The sequence below is a fragment of the Musca autumnalis genome, unplaced genomic scaffold, assembly GCF_047663935.1.
Source record: "Musca autumnalis isolate F117 unplaced genomic scaffold, ASM4766393v1 scaffold_1, whole genome shotgun sequence".
In the NCBI taxonomy this organism is placed as follows: Eukaryota; Metazoa; Arthropoda; class Insecta; order Diptera; family Muscidae; genus Musca; species Musca autumnalis.
In genome coordinates, this window is record NW_027411644.1 from 296811712 (window position 1) to 296836645 (window position 24934).

The 24934-nt window shown below is 34.4% G+C and overlaps 1 protein-coding gene and 1 long non-coding RNA gene across 2 annotated transcripts; both read right to left on the reverse strand.

Moving 5' to 3' along the window:
- Positions 1 to 1893: 1893 nt before the first annotated feature.
- LOC141389772 (succinyl-CoA:acetate/propanoyl-CoA:succinate CoA transferase) lies at positions 1894 to 24656 on the reverse strand. The gene is made up of 6 exons (XM_073961797.1): positions 24389 to 24656; positions 23996 to 24196; positions 3343 to 3735; positions 2861 to 3265; positions 2522 to 2788; positions 1894 to 2457 (listed from the first exon to the last, which is right to left on the reverse strand). The coding sequence occupies exons 2-6, from the start codon at positions 24168 to 24170 to the stop codon at positions 2270 to 2272; spliced, it is 1428 nt and encodes a 475-aa protein (XP_073817898.1). The 5' UTR covers positions 24171 to 24196; positions 24389 to 24656; the 3' UTR covers positions 1894 to 2269.
- LOC141389773 (uncharacterized) lies at positions 12188 to 23960 on the reverse strand. The gene is made up of 2 exons (XR_012409172.1): positions 23103 to 23960; positions 12188 to 23036 (listed from the first exon to the last, which is right to left on the reverse strand). It is a non-coding gene; the product is annotated as an uncharacterized lncRNA (long non-coding RNA).
- Positions 24657 to 24934: the final 278 nt, after the last annotated feature.

Genomic DNA, 24934 nt, shown 5'->3' on the forward strand with positions numbered 1-24934 from the left:
TGCTGCTTGAACAATCTAAACTGCTTATTCGCAACCGTAAAGTTATCTACCATATTTACGGTGACCAACCGTACTCTATTATAGAGGACAGTACTCTATTGTAGGTGTCCGTACTCTATTTTTTCAACGTACTCTATTTGTCCTCTATTTTCATCAATGTACTCTATGTCCTCTATTTTTGATTTGTCTGACAAATCACCTGGTCTGACAAATGATGTCGTTTCTCTTGGACGTACAAATTTTGCCGTAAAATATATTGAGTGTTTGATAGAAAGCGGGAAGGATAGAGCTCCTCTACAATTAATTTCACAAAAACTCAATTTATTTTACGCAAACCTTTTACGTGTGACTACCAACGTTTCGGAGTCGAGCCATTTTTGTTTCGACTCTGCCTCCGGAGTCGACTCCGAGGATAATTTTTAATAACACTCAATATGAATAAAATATACACAAGTTTCCAATTTTTTCCTATATGTTGGCCTTTTTCTGTATTATAATAAAAATACAAGATCACCGAAATTTGAAACTCTGTGTAACAGGTTCTGAAGTGGGCAGGCTTACGCTCGGGAATATGAGCAATTTGGGATCATCTTCTTGGAATAAAATTGATCATATTCTAGATCAAGAATGTGTGGGATCTAAAACAAATATTCCAAAATATTTATACATTTCTAATCGTACATTAAGAAATCGACCCAGCTTGCAAATTCACGCTAAAGTTGAAACTCTAATTCGATTGTCATGGAATTTTAAGTTTGCTTTATGGGCCGATTCCGTACAGCGAGGCGAGTCGTGTCGCGTCGCCAAATGCAATTTTTCGATTCCGTATGGCAATATCGCCTGACGTCGTCAAATTTTGTCGCCGAAATGTTCATTTTCCGGCGACAACAAATTAGCTGTCGCCGTACATTTTTACTAACGAATAAAAATAAAATAAAAATAACTTGTTATCGACGATTATTTTCTATCGCTGTACGTAGTACATTTTTTAAATTTTGTCACAGAGACGATAGACGACGCGACATGACTCGCCTCGCTGTACGGAATCGGCCCATTAGAGTATTAATTGGACAAAAAAGTTCTTGAAATTAATTTTAGATAAATGAAGAAAAAAATTGTTGCCCGGAGTTGGAGCCAAGTTTTTTTTTCTACTCAGTCTCCGAGTACAGCATAATTGCTCAACTCCAATTCAGACTACGACACCCTATTGACTACTTACTATAGGATGTTGTTTCATCGCGTCGTCATCACGTAGAAAATTGTGAAAAATGGTCGGACGAAAATGTTCACAACTAAATTCCATATCTTTTTTGCAATTAATTCTTCAAGTCCTGTAAAAAACGCAATAAGTGGTACGTCATACCGTACTGAGTACGCTTAAGCTAGAGAATGTTAAGCTTTCCAATGGAAATGGTAAATGGCGCCCGGCATTGTTGTCTAGTCCAGAAACTTATGTAGTAGCCCTCGTATGTGTACTCTATTTTCATCCAAAAATATTGGTCACCGTAACCATATTGGAGATAAGCAAAGCTGCGGTTCAATCCTCTTCAACATTGTAATACAAAACAAAACTGACACTGGGTTGACTTGATTAGAAAAAGGCTTCAAAAATACTTCATATCTGCAAATTTGCAATAAGGTTTGTATAAATAAAATTTATCAAACTCAGTCTTTGTCTTCTAGCCATTCACATCCGATATGCCCGATGAGCTGAATTAAATCACCAGCGAAACGATCGTAGCATATTGGTTGGGTGTGTGGGATTTTGCTAGAATTCACTTTTTCAATACAAATTCTTTAGGTCATGTTAGCTCGATTAATTCAATTAATTAAAAACTTTCAAAAATAATGATCTTCGTCCTAATAAGGCAACAACAAACAAAACAATATTGGTTTGGTTTTTTTTATTAAATAGGAATGGTTTACACTTTATTCGTTCTCATTAATTCTTTCTTATTTTTGGTATATGAACAATGTGTTGAATATTCTCATTAAATCATAATGTAAAAAAAAAAACAAAATATTTATCTTCTAAATGAAACTCAAATTTCAATGCGATTGATCGTCGAACAATTTCATTTGTGGATTATGACTTTTTTCGTATGGCTTAATTAAACTTAAGACAATCTAGAGGGAGACGAGAATCACTTGATTTGCAACAAACAAATCAAATGAATATGCAAACGTGTGGCGGCTCTGGTGTCTTACTTAACAGAAAAATATCTCTAAATAAACAATTTGGTGCTGCTACAGAAGGCGGCTTAACGATTTAATCCTTTGATGGCATAACCTTCAAACGTTCAAAAGCTTGTTTCTCCAGCGTTTGACGATGATCGGGATGAGCAATTTGAATAAGTTCATAAGCACGTTGACGCATATTCTTGCCAAACAAGGAGGCAATACCGTGTTCGGTGACAACATAGTGGACATGGGCACGAGAGGTAACAACACCGGCACCTTTAGAAAAGAAAATGTATTATTTTTTATACAACCATGTGCGTTTATGGGTATGTGAGCTTACCTGGTTTAAGTGTGGGCACAATTTTACTTTCACCCTTGTTGGTAACGGAAGGCATGGCAATGATTGGTACACCCTTGCCGTCAACACCTTCAGCGGCACCACGAATGAAATCAACTTGGCCACCAAAGCCAGAGAAGAAACGTGTACCAATGGAATCGGAACATACTTGACCAGTCAAATCGACTTCAATGCAGGAGTTGATGGCAGTCATACGGGGTTGTTGTTTGATTACACCAGTGTTGTTGACATAATCAATGGCATACATTTCTGGAAAATGGGAGAGATTATTTATTAACAATTAATTTTCTAAGCATTATTTAGGTCTTTTCTAACACTTACCAATGAAGGGGTTATCATTGACGAAATCATACAAAGCTTGATTACCAATCAAGAAGGAACCCACAATACGTCCCTGATGCATTTTCTTCATGCGATTTGTTACGGCACCAGCCTTAACCAAATCGACAACACCATTGGCAAACATTTCCGAGTGAATACCCAAATCCTTGTGATTGTGCAAGGCATTCAAAACAGCATCGGGAATATTACCAATACCCATTTGCAAGGTGGCACCATCATGTACCAAATTCTCGGCAATCAATTTACCAATTTTAGCTTCAACTTCACTGGGACCCTTGCCGCCATGTTGAGGTAGTGGCACATCGATTTCAGTCATATAATCGAAATGGGATGAGTGGATGGCAGCATCACCAAAGGTACGGGGCATTTGCTTGTTGACTTGGGCTGGAGAAAGAAGAAAATGCGAACAATTTAATATATCTCAACCTCAATAAGAACTCTATTAAAAACTCAGATCTTACCAACAATCTTCTTGGAGTGCAAGAGGGCAGCTCTGACACAATCAACACTGGTACCCAAGGAGCAGTAGCCATGACGATCGGGTGGTGAAACATGAATCAAGGCAACGTCGGGTTGTACAATTTTCTTATAGAACAATTGTGGAATCTCATGCAAGAAAATCGAAAAGTTGTCGCCACGACCTTCGGCAACAGCTTTACGTACATTACCGCCCATAAAGAAGGAATTCGAACGGAAAATCTTATCATTTCCGGGTTCAGTGTAGGCAGCAGGACCTTCGGTGTGCATGTGACAGACAGTGACATCTTTCAGGTTACTCGACTTGCCATGTTCAACCATAGCATTGATGAGAGTAATGGGAGTGGCAGCGGCGCCAGAACAAAATACAACATCACCTACACAAAAAAGAAAAAAAATAGCAAAAAAGAAAAGTGAAAATGAGTAAAAACATTAGAAGAATGCAAACAGAAAGTAAAACTTGAACAAAAAATGTCGCTTTTGAATGCAATCCAAAAAGAAATCGAAAGAGAAGAAAAACAAACAACTTGTTTTCATGCACTCGGATACTGGCATTTGCATTAATGCATTCATTTTGTAGATATGTATGTTGTGGTGGGTTGTATGTGATTTTGTATATTGCACTGATAGATAAGTGACGAGGAGGAGGAGGAGGGAACTGATGTAAAATCAAGTGTAAATAAACCACCTTGAACTGCTTTTCATTCCTTTTGAAAAGTGTATTGACTAAGAGCGATAGGGAATTATAATGTTCTTTGTTCTTAGTACCATCTCACATCTGTTTTTGTGTTTTTTGCATCTATGACTAATTTATTCTCATCTATTATTATATAAAAATAAACCAGACAAATTTTTTTCAAAATAAAAAACTAATTTTGTTTACAATCTTTAAAACAAAATATTACATCATTTTTCTGAAATTAGCCATGTTTCCCACTCCATACTCTTGAAAAACGATTAGACTTCAATCTATGAAAACATATTATCCGCTACCTTTAAAATTAGAAGAATTGATACATTTTTGAAGTCCTTGAGGTCATCCTTTTGGTTAATAATTGTAAAAAGTTGTTGGAAATGCTTTTCGTTGACAGTTTAAGGGAAAACATGTAAAAATGCATCAATGGGCTTTGCTAACGGGTACCTCTCTCCAATGTGAGGAAATGTCTCTGATCGATTCGACCCCTATTATGGCGGTACAATTTGTATACTACCTTCAGCCTTTATGCTAATTATACACACTTTCATACGGTAAAAATGTGCATCATCCGAATAATGGTTTTCGACCCCAAGTATGTTTGGACAAAATCCATTTTAGACAATTTGGAATCGATTTAGCCACGTCCGTCTTTTTGGAGCGCACTATAACAATCGAAAAGATCAATCGATTTTGCCCAAAGTTTGGCCTTCCTAATATTTTTTTTACACCCTCAAAGTTCAGAAGTTCAAGACTATTCGCTAAAATGGTGCGCACGACAACTCCTGAAGGCAGTAACCGATTTGGTCCATACTTAGCATACCGTAGTATTTCTACGAGACATAGATCAGGTTCGAATATGGGCTATATCGGCCTACTGCTTCGGCTACCTCAACAAAATATTGGTTAAGTGCAGTTAAAGACCTGCTCTTGAATCGTTTTATTTTTTTTGCAACGGGCTGTTCTCGGGCCCCCTTTTACCATGGATCAAGTTTTTTTTATACCCTCAGCATTTATGCTAACGAGGGTATATACACTTTCATACGGGCAAAATGTGTCTCATTTAATAATGGTTTTAGACGCCAAGTATGTTTGGACGAAATGTGTTTCAGACAATTTGGAGTTGATTTAGCCATGTCCGTCCGTTTGTCTTTGTGGCTAGAGCGCACGATAACTCTCGAAAAGATCAACCGATTCGGTCCAAAATTTGGCTTTCGTAATATTTTGTCCAAGGGTGCCACCGTGGTGCAATGGTATGCAAGCGCGCCTTGCACGCAGAAGGTCGGGGGTTCGATTCCCCGGCCAGGCAACATCAAACATTTTTTCAACGGTGGCAAAATACCCCTCAGTAATTTTGGCGGGTCCAGGATGAATGTTTGGACTGGATTTGGATCTATCTGTAATTTTTATCACAGGCAGGGCTTGCAGTGCTGATCACGTTAATATATATATCATGGACAGGAAGTCCATACTTCCCAAGATATAGGCTTCGAAAGTTCAAAAATTACCTTGGTTTTGACGATAAGTTTAGTTTAAATCGAAATTTTTCCATATATAGCAGGCCTTCGGCCGGGGATTTAAGAATTTCTCCTATGGACAGGTACAAATCTCGGCTAACGCGAACAAAATTTTCCTTTAAACCGAAATTTTTTTATCATCGATCCGAATCCAGTCCGTATATTCAACTTATGCCTGTTGGCGACATTTCCTGAGTATTTCAGCCTTGAAAAACTTCTCCATAAGTGGTGTCTTAAGACACGCCGTTCGGACTCGGCGATAAACAGTAGGTCCCATATCATTGAGCTAAATATGAATCGGGGTGCACTCATTGATATGAGAGAAGTCTCCCTTGTTGTGGAACAATGTTTTTTTTTAATATTTTGTTCAAACGTAGTTTAAGTTCGAAGATGGGTTATATCGGTCCACTCCTTCCGGTACCTCCCCCAAAAAAGTTCGGAAATGTTCGGAAAATTTGTGCGCACGATAACTCTTGAAGGAAGTAACCGATTTGGTCCATACTTTGCACATTGTGAAATTTCTACCAAACTTAGATGAGGTTCCAATATGGTCCACGCCTTCAGCTCCCACACAAAATTTCGGAAAAAGTTCAGTTTATGACCTGCTCTCGAATCGCGTTGATTTTTGTTGTAGCAATTTGTATTCACTGCCCCCCATACGGCGCTATAAGTTTCATCAGGGGCAAGTCCATACTTCCTGAGAAAATAGCCTGAAAGGCACAAAAACCCCTATGACACCGTGTGTAGTGGTTGGAGTTTCGGTCCAAAATGAGGCCTTCGTAATATTTTGTGGAAACTTAGTTTAAGTTCGAAGATAAGCCATATCGGTCCACTCCGTCAGGTACCTCCCCCACAAAAGCTCAATCATGTTCGGAAAAATTGTGCGCACGATAACTCTTGATGGGAGTGACCGATTTGGTCCATACTTTACACTTCCTAGTATATCTACCAGATATAGATCAGGTTCGAATATTGACTATATTTGTCCACCCTTCGGGTACCTCCCACACAAAGTTTTGGATGAACTCAAGGTAAGGTCACATTAGGCAAATATTTGCTCCAGCGACCGGCATTGTGCGCTTACTGAGCTCAAGTGAGTGTTAATAATATATTGAATTTATGCTAACTTGCTCTCAGTAAGCGCACACTGCCTGTCGCTGGAACAAATATTTGCCTAATGTAACTCTACCTTCACTCATACCCCCAGTTTATGTATTTCAAAACGAAAATGTGTGCGCATGAAAGACACCCAAACTTTAGTTTTTGAAATATTATTTCATTTGCTTTTGCTTCAAAACAAAAAACAAATTTGAAATACACACTAAAATTTGGGTAAGACCTGCTCTCGAATCACTTTGATTTCTGTTGGAGCAACTTGCATTCGCTTCCTCAATTACAACAGTAAAAGTTTTTTCAAGGGCAAGTCCATACTTCTTGAGAAAACAGCCCGAAAGTTGTAAAAAACCCCTAAGGCACCAAATAAATGAGCGGCTCGAGAGCTCGAACCAAATACTTGGTTCGTCCACACTTTGGATATTATAATATTTCTTCGAATATTAGATGAAATTTGAAGGTGTTGCTTATATGTCTACTCCTTCCGGTACCTCCCCCACAAAAGTTCGAATATATTCGTAAAATGATACGCGCCATTTCTTATAGACGTAGCAATCGATTTGATCCAAACTTTGGATATTTAAATATTGTCGAAACATAGTTTATGTTCAAATTTGGGCCCTATCTCTCCTATCCTTGTGGTACCACACACACAAATGTTCAACATTTTTGTGTGGTTAAGGGTCTGTCCGAGGATCCTTTGGACATTTTACCGAAGGTTTTCCTAGTGGCACTGTTTAAAGCGATATTATTTTTTTCGTAGGCTAGTGTGATAAGAAAACCCTATCTATCGTTATCCCCTTAAAATTTTGAGCTTTAACCCTATCCATACTTTTGTCGGTTCATACGCCCAAAATCTTGAAGTTTTTTTTTTTTTTTTTTGGAAAAAAAATATTTCAATCCACACAGGCTGAGGGTATATCTCTGTCGGCAAAGCCGACCGATACTTTTTTACTTGTTACTCAGTATACTCTTTCAAGCTAGAAAAATTGCAGAAAGTTATCGTACAACATTTTTAAGAATTATCTTTTGTTTTATTGATTTGGCTCGAGGTCAGGGAAAAATTAAAACAATGTTTTGTTTTGATTTTTATATTTTTATTTTTGCCAATATTTCGATCATATTCTATGATCATCATCAGGGCATTTTCACTTTTAAAAAGAAAACAACAGAAAATTTATATAAATATATAGCAAAAAAAAACATTTTTCACATTTGGATAATTACATTGTTATTTCTTTCTTAGCACCACATACGTCTTGCTCTTGTTTGAGTTCAGAAATCAACTAACTTTTTGGTGTTTTTCAATTGTGCTCCTGTATATTTGCGCACAGTGTTCGGTATCTGTTTTATAGTTTATACGTTTTTCTGCAGGAATGTTAATGATATGTAACATTTCCAACATATATCTCCTTCTGTAGTTATTTTCCTGCGCTAAGATTTGTACTTGTTTGAGATTAGGCGTATGTCCGTTTTTGGAACAATGAGCTGCTAAAGCAGTCTTTTGTTCCAAGGGTTTATTGTTGTTTTTCTGGTCGGATTTGTGACCACTCATCCTAGTTTTGAGTTTGCTTTTTGTAGTGCCAACATATACCTTTTGGCATATGTTGGACTTGTCACCATTACAACTGATCTTATACACAACGTTTGATTTGTCGTCTAGGGGTATTTTTGATTTTGTCCTGCTGAAGAACGCATTGTTTGTATTACCGCTCTTTAAGGCTAGTTGGTATTGGTCTGTATTATATAGATTTGATTTTGAAAAACGTTCGGAAAAACCAGGAACGTATGTAGATCTTTTATATGTTTTTTCTAATCTTGTTTCTGTATTTCTACTTTTGCTGACCTTTGTATGTTTGATCAGTTCATTTATAGTTTTTATGGGGAAATCATTCATCATCAATATTCTTCTGACCTCTTTTGTATTTTTGGAATGAAACTTCTTGTCACTGATTTGAAACACTCTTCTTATAAAATTCGTTGCGGTATTGATTTTGATACGTCGAGGATGTTTGGAGTAATAATTGATGATACGTCCGGACGAAATAGGTTTTTGATACCAGTCTAAAAATAGAGAATTTCCCTGTCTATGTATCACTGAATCAGATTCACATTCCATTGTAAACTTTAACTGATTATTGTATGCGTTTAATGCTTTGAGCGTGTTTTCTATTTGGTCGTTTTTTACGATACAAAATATGTCGTCGACATATTTTGTCAATAATCGTGGTTTTATGAGTAAATTTTTCATTGTTTCGTCGAGTAAGTTTTCCATTACTATATCAGCAATCACTGGGGAAATTGGAGAGCCCATCGGCATTCCCTTTCTTTGCTCATATATCTTCTCTTTGTATAAAAAGTATCGTGAGTCCTTGATACATATAGTCAAAATATCAATAAATAGATTCATAGGAATGTTGGTATAATCCTTGATAATGTGCCATTTTTCTTTTATGGTGCTGATGGCTAAGTTGACAGGGACATTTGGAAAAAGAGATATGACATCAAATGATATGAGCTTTTCATCTGTGTCTATGTGTTGGTTATTGATTTTTGATTTAAATTCCACTGCGTCATTTATGTTGTATATGGAGTCTTTTGTTAGAACTTTGAGTATTGTTGCAATGTATTTTGACAGATTATAGTTGGGAGAGTTTATAAAGGAACATATTGGTCGTAAGGGGATTCCTTCCTTGTGGATCTTCGGAAGTCCATAAACTTTGGGAGGTACTGACGTCTTGTTTAACATCCTGTTTTTTTCAATTTCGTTTATTATTTTTAATTCAAACAATTTCATTATAAAATTGTTGCATTTATCTTGTAGTTTTGTTGTTGGATCTTTTTTGATTCGTTTGTAGGTGCATAAATCTGAAAATATTGTGTTCATTTTGTCTTCATATTCACTCTTTTGCATCGCTACTGTTTTGCCACCCTTGTCTGAATTAAGTATCAGAATATGTTTATTTTCCTTTAGGAACTTTGTTGTATGTCCCACTGTGTCTAATGTGAAACGATCTCTCTTCCCTAATTTTGTGTTTCTCATGTAATCATTTATAAGTGTGACCAAATTTACTCTGGCGTTCTCTTGCCGTTCTTTGCTCTCCAGTGTCTGTATACACTCTTCTCCCTCTGCGATAATATTGAATAATGGAAATGTTGTTTTTGTTGTAGGGAGACTAAATTTGGGACATTTTGACTATATGTATCAAGGACTCACGATACTTTTTATACAAAGAGAAGATATATGATCAAAGAAAGGGAATGCCGATGGGCTCTCCAATTTCCCCAGTGATTGCTGATATAGTAATGGAAAACTTACTCGACGAAACAATGAAAAATTTACTCATAAAACCACGATTATTGACAAAATATGTCGACGACATATTTTGTATCGTAAAAAACGACCAAATAGAAAACACGCTCAAAGCATTAAACGCATACAATAATCAGTTAAAGTTTACAATGGAATGTGAATCTGACAATCACTTACCATACCTTGATTCAGTGATACATAGACAGGGAAATTCTCTATTTTTAGACTGGTATCAAAAACCTATTTCGTCCGGACGTATCATCAATTATTACTCCAAACATCCTCGACGTATCAAAATCAATACCGCAACGAATTTTATAAGAAGAGTGTTTCAAATCAGTGACAAGAAGTTTCATTCCAAAAATACAAAAGAGGTCAGAAGAATATTGATGATGAATGATTTCCCCATAAAAACTATAAATGAACTGATCAAACATACAAAGGTCAGCAAAAGTAGAAATACAGAAACAAGATTAGAAAAAACATATAAAAGATCTACATACGTTCCTGGTTTTTCCGAACGTTTTTCAAAATCAAATCTATATAATACAGACCAATACCAACTAGCCTTAAAGAGCGGTAATACAAACAATGCGTTCTTCAGCAGGACAAAATCAAAAATACCCCTAGACGACAAATCAAACGTTGTGTATAAGATCAGTTGTAATGGTGACAAGTCCAACATATGCCAAAAGGTATATGTTGGCACTACAAAAAGCAAACTCAAAACTAGGATGAGTGGTCACAAATCCGACCAGAAAAACAACAATAAACCCTTGGAACAAAAGACTGCTTTAGCAGCTCATTGTTCCAAAAACGGACATACGCCTAATCTCAAACAAGTACAAATCTTAGCGCAGGAAAATAACTACAGAAGGAGATATATGTTGGAAATGTTACATATCATTAACATTCCTGCAGAAAAACGTATAAACTATAAAACAGATACCGAACACTGTGCGCAAATATACAGGAGCACAATTGAAAAACACCAAAAAGTTAGTTGATTTCTGAACTCAAACAAGAGCAAGACGTATGTGGTGCTAAGAAAGAAATAACAATGTAATTATCCAAATGTGAAAAATGTTTTTTTGCTATATATTTATATAAATTTTCTGTTGTTTTCTTTTTAAAAGTGAAAATGCCCTGATGATGATCATAGAATATGATCGAAATATTGGCAAAAATAAAAATATAAAAATCAAAACAAAACATTGTTTTAATTTTTCCCTGACCTCGAGCCAAATCAATAAAACAAAAGATATAAAAAGTCCAAAGGTCAACAATAATTATTACAAGAATTTTTAAGAATTTGCAAAAAAGTCACCTGTTTCCGAAAATGTATGAAATTGTGTTTTTGTTTCTTTTGATATTTTAAACCAAATAGAACAAAACATAGATTTTAATATTGCATTTTACTTATTTAAAGTAATAATCATATCCACAACGCTATAGCATCTAAAAAATGTGAAATTTCTTGGTCAAAAATGTTAACATTTCAAGTTGTTTACATTGAACAGCTGACTGAAAGAAGATTTGGTGTGTCAATGGCCCACTGCTTTACTGTTAGATCATCCATTCGTGAATAGATTCTTTTAGTTATCTGTATCATCTCCCCAATGTTTATAAATATGAAAACGATTTAGCACATTACGCATGAGTTTTTGTTTGTTGGAACATTTTCTAAAACTTATTTTTAAATATATTATTTTTTTAGTGGAAACACGGGCGTGTCATAATGTGTATCTTTTTTTTTTTGACAAGTATGCTTTCAGATAAAAAAGGAAAAATATTATTTTGATACAAGTGTCGTCTCTATATGACGTCTGTATGTATGGATACGTACTATTTAAAGCATTCTAAAAAAAGCACTGCGAAAATTTGAGGTCAATGGCCAGCAATTACAATACATACATAGGGACTGAATTCATTTTAATATTTTTTTTTTTTGATTTCATTTATGTATATGGTATTTGCATAAGTAGAGTAGAGTTCCAAAACGTATGAGTACCATCATAACAACTAACGTGTGATATTACGTATACGTATTTTTTCCATACAAACGATGTGGACGATCGGAACTACGTAGTGAACTTGTAGACTCTCTACTATGTAGACAACTCTACTACCGAGTGATATCAAAACATACCAAGATTCTCCTTATTTGGTGGGAATGAAATCCCATCATAATATTTATTTTTTCTATTAGACAAATACAATTTTTACAGTGCTGCGATCTGAAAAAGTAAACTTTGAACGTTCAGACAACGAACTTTGAATGTAGAAGAAAATAATCAGTTTTAAAACAAAATATGTATGCCAATCTAACGAAGACAACAATCGAAGGTCAAGAATAAAGGAAAACATTTTAAAATATATGCCAAAAAGTTTCTTCATCCTTTCTTATCGCAGCACATGCTAATTCTTTTATTAAATTATTTTAATGTGAAATTTTAACATATTCAAATGGGTCTGGCTTGTTAAAAAAAAAAACCAAAAAAAGATGCAACTGTTTGGTAATTAAAATCTTCAATATGATAACACAAATCATTGCACTGAGATTACTTAAATAATACGCTAAAATTCCTATAATCATAAAAATATATATTTTTTAAATTTGTTTAATTTTTTATGACCCCATCGGAAATGTTTGTGGAAATGGCTTTAAAACAAAATTTATTAATCTATGACATTAATTAAAGGCCAACAATAAAAAACACACTTTTTATTAAAAAACAACATTGTTCATCTTCTTATAAAAAAACGCTAATTTGTAGTTTACTTATTTCAATATAAAATTATAAATTATTAAAATGTGCCCAGTTTACTAAAGTTCCATGATTTTGATACTATAAAAATGAAAATTAAATTTTTTACGACAAAAAATAAACAAAATACGTCGTCTTTATTTTCATTGATTAATGAAAACCTTACGCCCTAGTCTTAAAAAAATCGTAAACAAATTTTCAATTTTATAAATGATGAGCATTGCCATTATATGTAAGTGCGTCTTAAATCTCTCATATACCCACTGAGCGAGAAATTTAACGATGTATTGGCTGGGTTATCAGTCCCAAAACAAAATACATACATAGTTTAATCTTAGCCTTTAATTATAGGTCAAAAATAAAAATATGTTTTTTTATAGAATCAATCATATAAAGTGGTTCATTTCTTCTTATCAAAACAAATGCTATTTATAGGTTAATTAAATGAAATATAAAAAATATATAAAGTGATATTAATTCTATGAGTAGGAAAAATGTGCATATATCAAAATTTATCCAAGTCTTATAGGACTTCTTTTATTTATTTCACATTTGTATGTAAAAACCAATTCCGTTTCAGATCGTCAGCTTTTCTGGCTGGTGCGCAAGAGAACACTTAAGAAGCATTACAACGTAATACAATTTTCGCACAACGTAATATTTTTCATGCACCAAAAAATTGATTGTCAAACCATCAATATTTCAAATTAAATTGATGGTATTTGGTAGGAGGAAGCCAATGAACTTGACGACGTACGATAAGATAATTGAGTTGAAAACTTGGTGAACACAGACGTTCTCTTAATTTTAAATAAAATTATTAAACATTAAGATTGTTCATGGTTTTGTTTATTAAAAGTTTAATTGTATGATATTGTCAATGTTTTTCGCTAACAAATTGGTCTGTACTAGAACCGACGAGAATCACTTATTTTTGCCAGATGTACTATTTTTTCCTTTACCAATTTGAAAATTTTTGTACCCTACATACACAATAGCCAAAAAGCATAGACTTGCTCACAAAAAAAAATAATAATATAATAAAAAGTATCACAAGCAGTACTTTTGGTAAAATGTCATTTGTCCGATGTAGCCCATCTTCGAGCTTGATTTAACTTTGAGATAAATATTGATGTGCATAGGTGAGACCAAGGCCTATAGAAGGTCGGCCATTCAGAGTTCTGTTAACAACTTTTGACAACAAACATAATAGATTTTATATTATTGTGATTTGAGTTTCTTTGTATTTTAAATCACAATAATGTTTTTGACAACAAACATAACAATCAGGTGGGCTTAGTGTCCAATTGTATATGTATAAACTGTGGGTGAGACCAATTTCAAATCTTTGGGCCAGTACGTCTCAAACCCACCCTCGAATAGCCCCCAAACCGCACTTTTTTGAATTTTCTTTAATTTTTGTGAGGTAAATATTTAAAGATGTTGTCCGATTAATACCTTCTTGAAACTTGATGTAAGTTTGGAATAAATTTTACGATGTAAAAAGTTTCTAACGGTCATGATGCGGACAGAGTTTTAAGAGCTTTCGAAAAAAAGGAATTGTACTTCGTAATAGGGGCCATAAGGACAACTTACTGTAAAATATTTAAAATGATCCGAGAGTTGGTCTTAAGCTGAACTTTTATGAAGAATTGTGCTATATTGTATGGGTGCCACCGTGGTGCAATGGTATGCACACCCGGTGGTGACAAAATCCCCCTTAGTAATTAATGTTGGCGACATTTCCTGAGTATTTCAGCCATGTAAAACTTTTCTAGAAAAGTGGTTTCTTAGACACGCCGTTCGGACTCGGCGATAAACTGTAGGTCCCATATCATTGAGCTTATATGAATCGGGGTGCACTCATTGATATGAGAGAAGTCTCCCTTGTCCCTTATGGGATGTTTGTGGAACAATTATTATAATACATATTGTGTGGGAGGGGATTCCAATCTTATTCTGTGTTAAGAATAAATATTACGATGCGCAAATTTGGGACGAAATCACTTACACTCTTCGAGAGTTAACCTGCGCATCATTTAAGCAAAAAAAAAAAAAAAAAACAGTAAGGAAAGGATCAAAGTCGGACTATATAATACCCTACACCACTGTGAATATGTAACATATATATGGGAGCTAAATCCAAATCAGAACATATTCTGGTATAATTTTTCACATTTATTTGTAGACCAAATTCCGTCACATGTATAGCGTGTTTCGTGCATCAAATACCTCAAATCGGTCGAAAATATATATGGGAGCTATATCCAAATCTGAACCGATTTCGAGATGATTTGCCACAGTTATTTCTAGACTAACCACCGTCACACATTTCAAATTTCATTGAAATCGGACAAATATAGCGTGTTTCGTGCATCAAATATCTCAAATCTGCCTAAAATATATATGAAAGCTATATCCAAATCTAGGCCAAATCCCGGCAAACATTCCAAATTTTATTAAAATTGTACATATACAGTGTTGGTCACAGAATTAGCACACCCCTTTGGGGCAAAATGATTTCAGTCCGCTAAGAGTTTTGATAGGGCAAATTGAAATATTTTCGTAAACAAAATCCTTGCCTATAATGTATTTAACAGATTTAATGATATAAGTGAAAAGTATTATCAGTGGTTTTTTGAAAATAAAAGTTTTGTGAAGACGTCCAAATTATCAAGGGGACATATAATTAGCACACCCTATGATTTTTTAATTTAATTCAATTAATATACAAAAATTAATTTATATTGAAGTTAATTCATATTCAAAACGCATTGAATAAATCATTTTTTCAAAGACAACATAATTTATCACCCCGGAATCTCAAAATATATCCCAATAGCGGACCATTTTTCGTAATGTACGCCTAAACGTCAGAAAGTCGCAAAACTTTAAAAATAAATGTACAATTGGATCTGAAATTATTAGAGTTGTTAACCGATTACTGAAATTTAAATATAAAGTGCAAAAACTTTTCATAAAGTATTTAAGGTCGATGATTCATTCAAGAAAATGTTCGATTTGGAAGGGGTTTATAGAATGAAGATCAATAAAATGCACCCTTATGTAAAGAAGGATCAACTTATAACACCATTTGTTATTCAAAATTACAAGTCTGAATAACACCAAAGACCTATCACAACAAAACTGTCAACAAAGCGCTAGGTGAACACGTAGCAAATGAGTATGTTCAAAGGTACAATCCCTTTCTAACAATAATGGATTTTGAGGTTTGCTGAAATTGGTCAGAATCCATGAAAATAGGCATATACTATTCAAGATAAATGTTTTCTGGATTATTGATTTTAAATTTAATCGTTTTAAGCTCCGGGAAACATATTATCTTGCGGTCTCACTAGACTATCTCCAATTTGCCTTATGTTTACAAAATTATTGAAATTTGCGTAGGTCCCATAGAGATGAACATAGGTTTATCGTGGCATACATCACGACATATCGCTAAAATTCAGTCCAGATGGATAAGTATTTATATAATCAATAGCTCAAACCATCATATTACAGTTTATTAATGAAAATTTTTGTGTCAAACGGATTTTACAGATGCACACTGCTGGTGGGTACATCCCACTATTCGCAAATTTACAGAGATGAACAACAATATGATGTTTTATTTGATGTTTCTATGAACTACTTGCATCATTGAATTTGTTTACATGTGCAAAAATCGATAAAAAAACACTAAAAACTGAAATTTCTATCAGTCCTTGGGACCCAAGGTATACCCCATATAATTCCCTTCTGACACTGCAATTTCGGAGAATGGTGGAGAGTATAACTAGCAGACTGGAACTTATTCCCAAACGAAAGGGATTTAAAACTGAATATGGACGAACATATTGAAACTATTCACAATATTAGTGATTCTTTTAAGGTGTGCTAATTACGTGTCCAGTGAATTTAGGACATTTTTTACATTTTTGGGGGTTAGTCAAATTGACAGTTATGTTTCCGTTTCTGTATTGCGTTGTATTCTTTAAGCATACAACAGAGAATATATTAGTACAAATACTTTATTCAATACAACTACTTTTGAAGGTATTTTTAGGCAAAATAAATGTTGGTAGTGGGGTGTGCTAATCGTGTGACCAACACTGTATAGCGCGTTTCGTGCATCAAATACCTAAAATCGGCCGAGAATATATATAGGAGCTATAGCCAAATTTGAACCGATTTATATATAATTTGGCACATTTATTTCTAGACTAAATACCGTCGCACATTCCAAATTTATTTGAAATCGGACATATATAGCGTGTTTTGTGCACCAAATTCCTTAAATTGGGCGATAATATATATGGGGGCTATATCCAAATCTGAAGCGATTTCTATATAATTTGGCACACTTATTTTTAGACTAAATTCCGTCGCACATTCCAAATTTCATTGAAATCGGACATATATACCTTTAATCGGGCGAAGATATATTTATGGGGACTATATCCAAATCTGAACCGATTTTTACCAAAATAAATAGCGTTCGTCCTTTAGCAAAAAAAAACTATCTTCCCCTATTTTCATGCGAATCGGACAATAAATGCGATCTGTACTTTGTTTACAAAAATACATGGACAGACAGACGAACATGCGTAAATCGACTCAGAAAGTGATTCTATGTATATCCCTAAAAGGAACTATGGGTCTATCTCGTTTCCATTTGCATGTTACAAACTAATGCACAAAGACATAATACCGCTTACCACAAGGTGGTGTAGGGTATAAAGAACTTCTGACATATGTTTCAAAATTCATATAAGATTGCACAAAATATTACGAGGTCAGCGTTTGGACCAAATCAGAGATACATCGCTTGACTCAATAAATGTCGTCCAAACATACTTTGAGTCCAAAACCAAGCATCGGATTTCTTTATGATGAAGACAGAGAGTATAAAAACAATCTAAATAGTGTTTATAACCCTCAGCCTTTAGGCCAAAGAGGGTATTGCATACACTTTGATAGGACCAAAATTATGTCTCAGTCATGTCCGTCCGTCTGTCTGGTGTGCACGATAACGCTCGAACGGATCAACCAATTTTGGTTCGTATTGTTTTTATTAGGGTAACCCTAGTACTACCACATAAAATGCAACAATCTGGCAGCATTATAGCAGTGTTGCATGCATCAGTAGTTTTAAGTTATTATCTCTCTCTACTCATTGTCAGTACACAGTCAGTTAGTTACTTTGCAACCACCAATTAATAGACATCTCATCTGTACATATTTCGTCATATTTCATTGTTCTTCATAATTAATACTTTATTTCAACTCATAAAACAACTTAAAGTTTTATTCAATAAATGAATTGATTGTTATGTTTAAACATCGTCTTTCATTCAATCGACCACCTCCGTAAGAACATAACAGTTTTGTTCAAACTTAAGTTCGAAGATAGGCCATATTGGTACCGCCACAAAAGTTCAAAAATTTTTGGGTAAAATGGTGCATACGATATCTCTCGGAGGGAGTAACCGAATTGGTTTGGTGTAATAACTTTGTATATGGTACTATTGATTCCAGGCATAGATCAGATATGGACAACCCCCTGTTTATGTATTTCGAAACGAAAATGTGTGCGCATGAAACACACCCAAACTTTAGTTTTGGAACTATTATTGCCTTTCCTTTTGCTTCAAAACAAAAAACAAATTTGAAAACACACTCAAATTTGGTAGTTTTTCTTGCGCATTCATTTTCTTATCGACATACATGAACAGGCCCTAAATCCGTATACTCCTTCGAGTACTTCTCACACAAAATTTGGAAAGAGTACAGGTTTTAAATTTTTTGCTACAATTTTTGTCGGCGACAAGTCTATACTTCCTGAGATAATGGCCCAAAAGCTATAAAAAAGCCTGCCGACATCAACTGATTTGGTCCAAACAGGGGGGTTTTTGAACCTTTCAGGCTATTTGCTCAGAAAGTATAGTTTTGCCCCTGATGAAACTTGTACCGCCGTATGGGGCCCTGAATACAAGTTGTTACAAGAAAATTCAAAACGATTCGAGAGCTGGTCCTAAACTAAACTTTTCCGAAATTTTGTGTGGGAGGCACCCGAAGGCTTGGACCGACTGAGTCCATATTGAAACCTTATCTAAGTCTGGTACACATTTCACGATGTATGGTATGGACCAAATCGGTTACTTCCTTCATGAGTTATCGTGCGCACAAATTTTCCGAACATTTTCGAACTTTTGTGTGGGAGGTACCGGAAGGAGTGGACCGATATAGCCCATCTTCGAACCTAAACTACATATGTTTGGGCAAAATATTACGAAAGCCAAAATTTGAACCGAATCGGTTCATCCGTTCGAGAGTTATCGTGCGCTCCAGCCAGACAGACGGGCATTGCTCAATCGACTCCAAATTGTCTGAAACACATTTCGTCCAAACATACTTGGGGTCTAAAACCATTATTTCGATGAGTCACATTTTGCCCGTATGAAAGTGTATATACCCTCGTTAGCATAAATGCTGAGGGTATAAAAACTTTAAAATACCTGAAATTTGGTGGTACTGTTATACCCAAAACGGTCGGAAATGGTCATATCGACGTAAAATTGCACGGTGATCAAGAAAATATATACATTGTGGGATCTTAAATTACTATTTCGTTGAGTTACAAAACGAATGACAAACTTATTGTACGCTCAAGTATTTGGTGAAGGGTATAAAAAGTAGTGGAACTTGTATATGACTTGTTAGCTATAACGATAAATAAAACGTTATTGAATTAATTTTAATTTAATTTTAATTTTTATTTGACAAACACAGTTTACTTTGTCAATGCAAAGGTTATTATTATCAATCAAGCCTCATTTTTTATCTTTGTATGTATTTTTATAAAAAGTTTATGCAAATATTGGCAATTTCCCTATTCACCACTGTCTGTATCATACGCATATGCATGTAAATATGCATACCTATGCAGTGTAAAATTTGTTTACACAAATGTTTTTTTTCGTTATCAATGCTAATTGTTAATACAAAATTATTGGGCTTGTTAGTATAATTAGCATGTATTTACAGGTTTACTAAAAATCCACGTAAATACACTCAAACAAGTATAAATATGTAGTTGTTTATGTATTGAATTTTATTAACAAACTTGTTGTATTTTTTATGACGCTCATTTTCAAATTGTGTTAATTTGAAATGCACACAATTTCTTTTGAGATATAATATTAAGATACAAATTTACAAACATATGTTTATGTGAGGTATAATTGATAAGAATAGATTATTTGGTGGTGAACACAAAATTTCTTAATTTCACAAGCAATTTGTCAAATAAATTAATAAATCGATAATGTTTCGAGTTGGTTGTGGCGGTTATTCCTTAAAAAACATTGACAATAAAAGTTTAGACATTAATCTATAGATGTGATCAATGTGGGGTTTAAATACTACTCAAATAAATAATAACAAAATAAAAACCTCAAATATTTTTGAAGATATTAAAGAAAGAACAATTTCCCTAGTTGTTAAATTTCTGATATATGTTTTCTTCCCATTTCATTAATTTGGTATTAGGTTAAAGGCTACGACGAATATAGACTACTTCATGTGTCATTTCAAAGTATATATGTACATACCCAATATAACAAATATACACAACAGCAACAAATTGAATCACACAAAAAATGTTGAGATTTTAGGTCTGCAAAAATGGGCACGTTTTAGTTAATTTGTTGATTAGATTGTCAATAGCCAGGGAAAAAAACAAGGGGGTAATTGCGTCAGAAGGGAGTGTATTTGTGATTTTGTTTTCTTTTGCGACATTATTGTTTTGTTTTTGTCGACACACATATACACATATGTATCAAAACTTAATAAAAAAAAAACATCTAGACAGCAAAACCCACTTGAATGTATGAACATTTATTGCTACTTGATTTGGGCGATATTGAAATTAGCATATCGATGTCAAGACAAGTGGGATATTCTTTAGAAACTTCAAAGTTATATTATATTGATCATGGGGTTTTGAAACTAAATGTGCAGTACATACATACGTACTACAATAAGGGGTATATTAGAAATGGTTTGTTTTTTATTTAAAACACGAGCTGCTACCTGCAAATAAATGTTTGTTCTAGAAACGAATGTGTAGATAAGATATGCTGCTTAGTTAACACATAATGTCATAATTTTGAAAGAAAAAAAAAAAAATAGTATAATAAAATAAAATTATGTAATTGGAGAAACCCCACACAAGCGGTCAATTTAAAACATTTACACTTCTTCACTCCAAATGGCTGAAAGGCATTTTTGAATAAAAGCAATAGTTTGGATTATTAATCTCAATATTTATATAAAAGAATGTTTCAATAGGCCTACAGCACAAACTGACAAATTCCGAACATATTGTACCTATAGTCGGATCAGATGCGGTTCAGTCTCTTCTTTGGCTTAAGTTGTTAACCCTCGTTTTCTGTCTCTTCACCTTAATCTTGGGCATAATGTTATAAGCATGATCATCAAATGATTATAGTGTGGATTATTTTTAAAACCGGACAGATTTTGCCTGTTGTGTTATCAATTCTGATCGACTAGAAATTGGTAGTCCCATACGGAACCCACATTCAGATATGCTTTCTATTACCGAGACGCCAGGGACATTGTAGGGGGGTACTTATTTGTAGCCTAGTCTAGGCAAGCCGTCAATTTACGGCACAATCTTAGGAACACCATATGGAGAAGAATGCAAATGAAACAATGAAATCCCCAAACAAAAATGTCGTTTGCAGTCTGGAAATTCTTCCGAGCTGGTGGTAGCTATCCTATAGTGTGTTCGGAACCATTCTGACACACTTAATCAGCAAAAGCCTAAAAAAACACGACTCGGTACGTCCTTAAATATGGACAACATATGAGTACCAATAAAACAACTTAACAAGTATCAGTCGCCTTAGCCGACAGGGATATATCCCAGACGTAACGAGAACTATCCAAACAAAGTTCAAAATATATGTGCAAACTAGCCTGAACCATCTTCAAATTGTACTTAAGTAAAGAATAACGATTACGATGTGCAAAGATTGGACCAAATCGAGGACTTCCTTTAAGAGCCATTCACATGGGGGCATAACAAAACGCAAACCTATGTCCATTATTTTTGGTGAAGTTTCTTCATCATTGGGAATCCTAAATTTCAAATTGTAGCTAATTCGGTCCAATTCGTGATTACGGCTTATCTTTTCTTTACCGACCCACCTCAGAAAATTATGAAAAAATTACCACAGATAGTGCTTTTTATCCCGATTCCAACCATGTATTGCTTGGAATCGGAAATGTTTAGTTCCCGAGATATGGGCCTCCAAAGTTCCACAAAGGCCCTAGTCTAAAATGTTGGCAAACCACCGCAGAAAATTATTAAAAAATTACCACAAGTAGTGATGTTTATACTGATTTCAACGATGTATTATTTTGTTGAAGGGTATGTATACTTCCCGAGATATAGACCTACAAAAATATTAAATTTAAAAGAAAATTTTGTTCCTGTTCCCGAGATTTGCACCTGTCCATAGGAGAAAGTTCTAAACCCCGGCAGAAGGACGGCTATTTAGAGAAAAATATCTAATTTAAAAGAAAATTGTGTTCCTATTCCCGAGATTTGCACCTGTCCATAGGAGGAAGTCTTAAATAGCCGGCCGAAGGCCGGCTATTTAGGGTGAGATTTTTTTAGGTCCATATCTCGGGAAGTATACATTTCCGCAACAAAAGCAATACATCGTTGGAATCGGGATAAAAAGCACTATCTGTGGTAATTTTTTCATAATTTTCTGCGTTGGGTCGGTAAAGGAAAGGAGTTCCGTGATTACATTTGAGCTTGATCTATGTTTGAAAAATTCTGTGCCAAAAATGTTTGAACAAAAGGGTGTACACCATTCGAAAGTTATCAACCATTTTAGTTGTTCCATCTTCTAAATTTATCTAGGCTTGGAGGTTTAGGCAAGTGTAGGTGTAGGCAGATTAAATGCACATCGCTGTTATCACTCCAAGAGGGACTACTTGTGCTGAGAATTTCATTATTATGTTTCTGCTTCGAACTTGATCCAAGTTTGAAGGTTTAGAGGTCCACTTTTTGGGAAGTTTGGGTTTCCGCCTGATAAAATGCACCATAGACTTTTTTGGTTGAAAATTAAGAGCTGGTACACTCCTTGGCCCACTCTTTAGAAGGTGTTGACAGAGGTTTAAAGCCATAACGATGCACATAGACTATCAGGGGCTGCTGAGAATTTCATTTAATAATCTAAAATCAAAAAATGTTAGTTATGGTGACAATCTTAAAATTTTTAAAAAATATGTAATACTAAACCATTTTCTCATTGTACGGCATTGCAAAGTCGTCCCCATGATCCTAATATGTAATTCATTTATTATCTGCTACGGCAAGTAATTGCTATTGTTCATTCAAATCACTTATTAAGTGAAAAAGCAAAACAGCCAGAGAACTAATTTATTTGACTACCCCTCGTCCCCTTGTTTTGTTGAACATTCCGCAAAGTCTATCAATTGACTATAAATGTAATTGTTGTTGTGTTTTCCTTTTTATTATTTTGTTAATAGGTATATATTGCGTAGAAGGAAATAACAGATTCTCCCCCACCCTCTTTGGCCATAGGCAAAATCAATTTTGATTTGATTGATCAAAATAAAGTTAATTTGCTTGTAAATTCTATGACGTAAAAGTGCGGGTAATCTAAGTTAAGTGACATCTATTAAAATAACAAACAATTATTTATTTGGCTGTTAACATTAATCTTATCTCTTGAGATAGGGAGGGGGGAAGGTGGTATGTAATATTCTCTCAGTAGGCATTAAATTTTCTCATTTCTCACCTGAAGTAAATAAATGTAATAAATATTTAAATTAATTCCACTCAAGTACACAGTGTACTTTAATTAAAATATTAAACAAAACGCTTCAATAAAACTATCCAAGACTATCTTGTTACATAACCACACATGAATGAACACGTAAATAGTTTGGCGCTGACTTGATGTTGTTCGCCAACATTCTACTTTGACATTCCCCTTGTTCTATTTGCTTTCATAGTGTTCATGGAGAAATTAGATTTTTATTAATAAAACCATGGGCCTCCTCTCTCACAGCTTATGCAACATACAAAACCACCTTAACTTACAAGGCATTAAATGAAGAATTTTAAAACGTTAAATATGTTAATCTCCTTGAAAAATAGTTACTTACCCGATTTAATACATTTTACAGCTTCTTCGGGTGTTCCATTTGGTGGAACACGATTTAATGGATGCGAGATTTCATTGGCATAGGTGTAAAAGCTATTATTGAGGGCAGCAATCATTAATTTTGGCTGCTTTCCACCGACAACACGTCTCAAGTTTTTTGTCAACATTGAAGCCATGTTTATGTTGTTTCACTCCTGTACAGCTAAAAATTTATTTGGGATGTTTTTTGATCAGTATAAACTTTTTATGAAAAGAGACTGTTGGGGGGGTTAAAAAATCATTTATCTCTTTCAATAAATTGAAAGTTTCAAATTTAGCACAAGCAATAAAAAAATTCGCTCGTTTTCAATTCTTTTATTTAATTGTTGTTGCTTTTGTTACTAATACTACTAACCGATTTCTTTTTTAGCACAACACCACCACACGGAACTTGTTTATTTTCTTCACAAAACACCACCACCCAACCGATAAACGGACAACTTGAAACTGTGCTAACTGTGCCGGCGTTTTTTTGCTATACCCGTTCGTGAAAGTTATGAATATAAATAGCTACAATGACGGCGTAAGTCGTTTGGTCGTTTGTCGGCAAGCACAGTGCTTTTTACTGTATGTTTAAGAGACTTTTAATAAAAGAATGATAACAAATTTAAACATTTAAAATGCTCTCTTAATAAACAAAATGTTTTTATTGAATTAGCATTATATTTTTTACATTTTAATGTTATTTTAACCGTTTGTTAAGTTCATGATGTGCCGCTTAACGACATGATTATGCAGTCCGTAATGAATTGCTGATTAATACGTAACGTATGGTGTATATCGTAAATCATTTTGCACGCCATTAGGTGTGTTCGTTTACTCAACAATTTGTTCGATAAATTCAAACTATAACAAAAGAAGACTTGTAATAATGGATGTATGTGTTAAAATTACCAAATAG

Excerpts from the sequence above, each read along its gene's own strand:
- LOC141389772 (XM_073961797.1), bottom strand. The coding sequence starts at position 24,170 with ATGGCTTCAATGTTGACAAAAAACTTGAGACGTGTTGTCGGTGGAAAG. Across the intron at positions 3,736-23,995 it reads TGTAAAATGTATTAAATCGG|GTGATGTTGTATTTTGTTCT; the intron begins GTAAGTAACTAT and ends TTTTTTGTGTAG. Across the intron at positions 3,266-3,342 it reads GCACTCCAAGAAGATTGTTG|CCCAAGTCAACAAGCAAATG; the intron begins GTAAGATCTGAG and ends TTCTTTCTCCAG.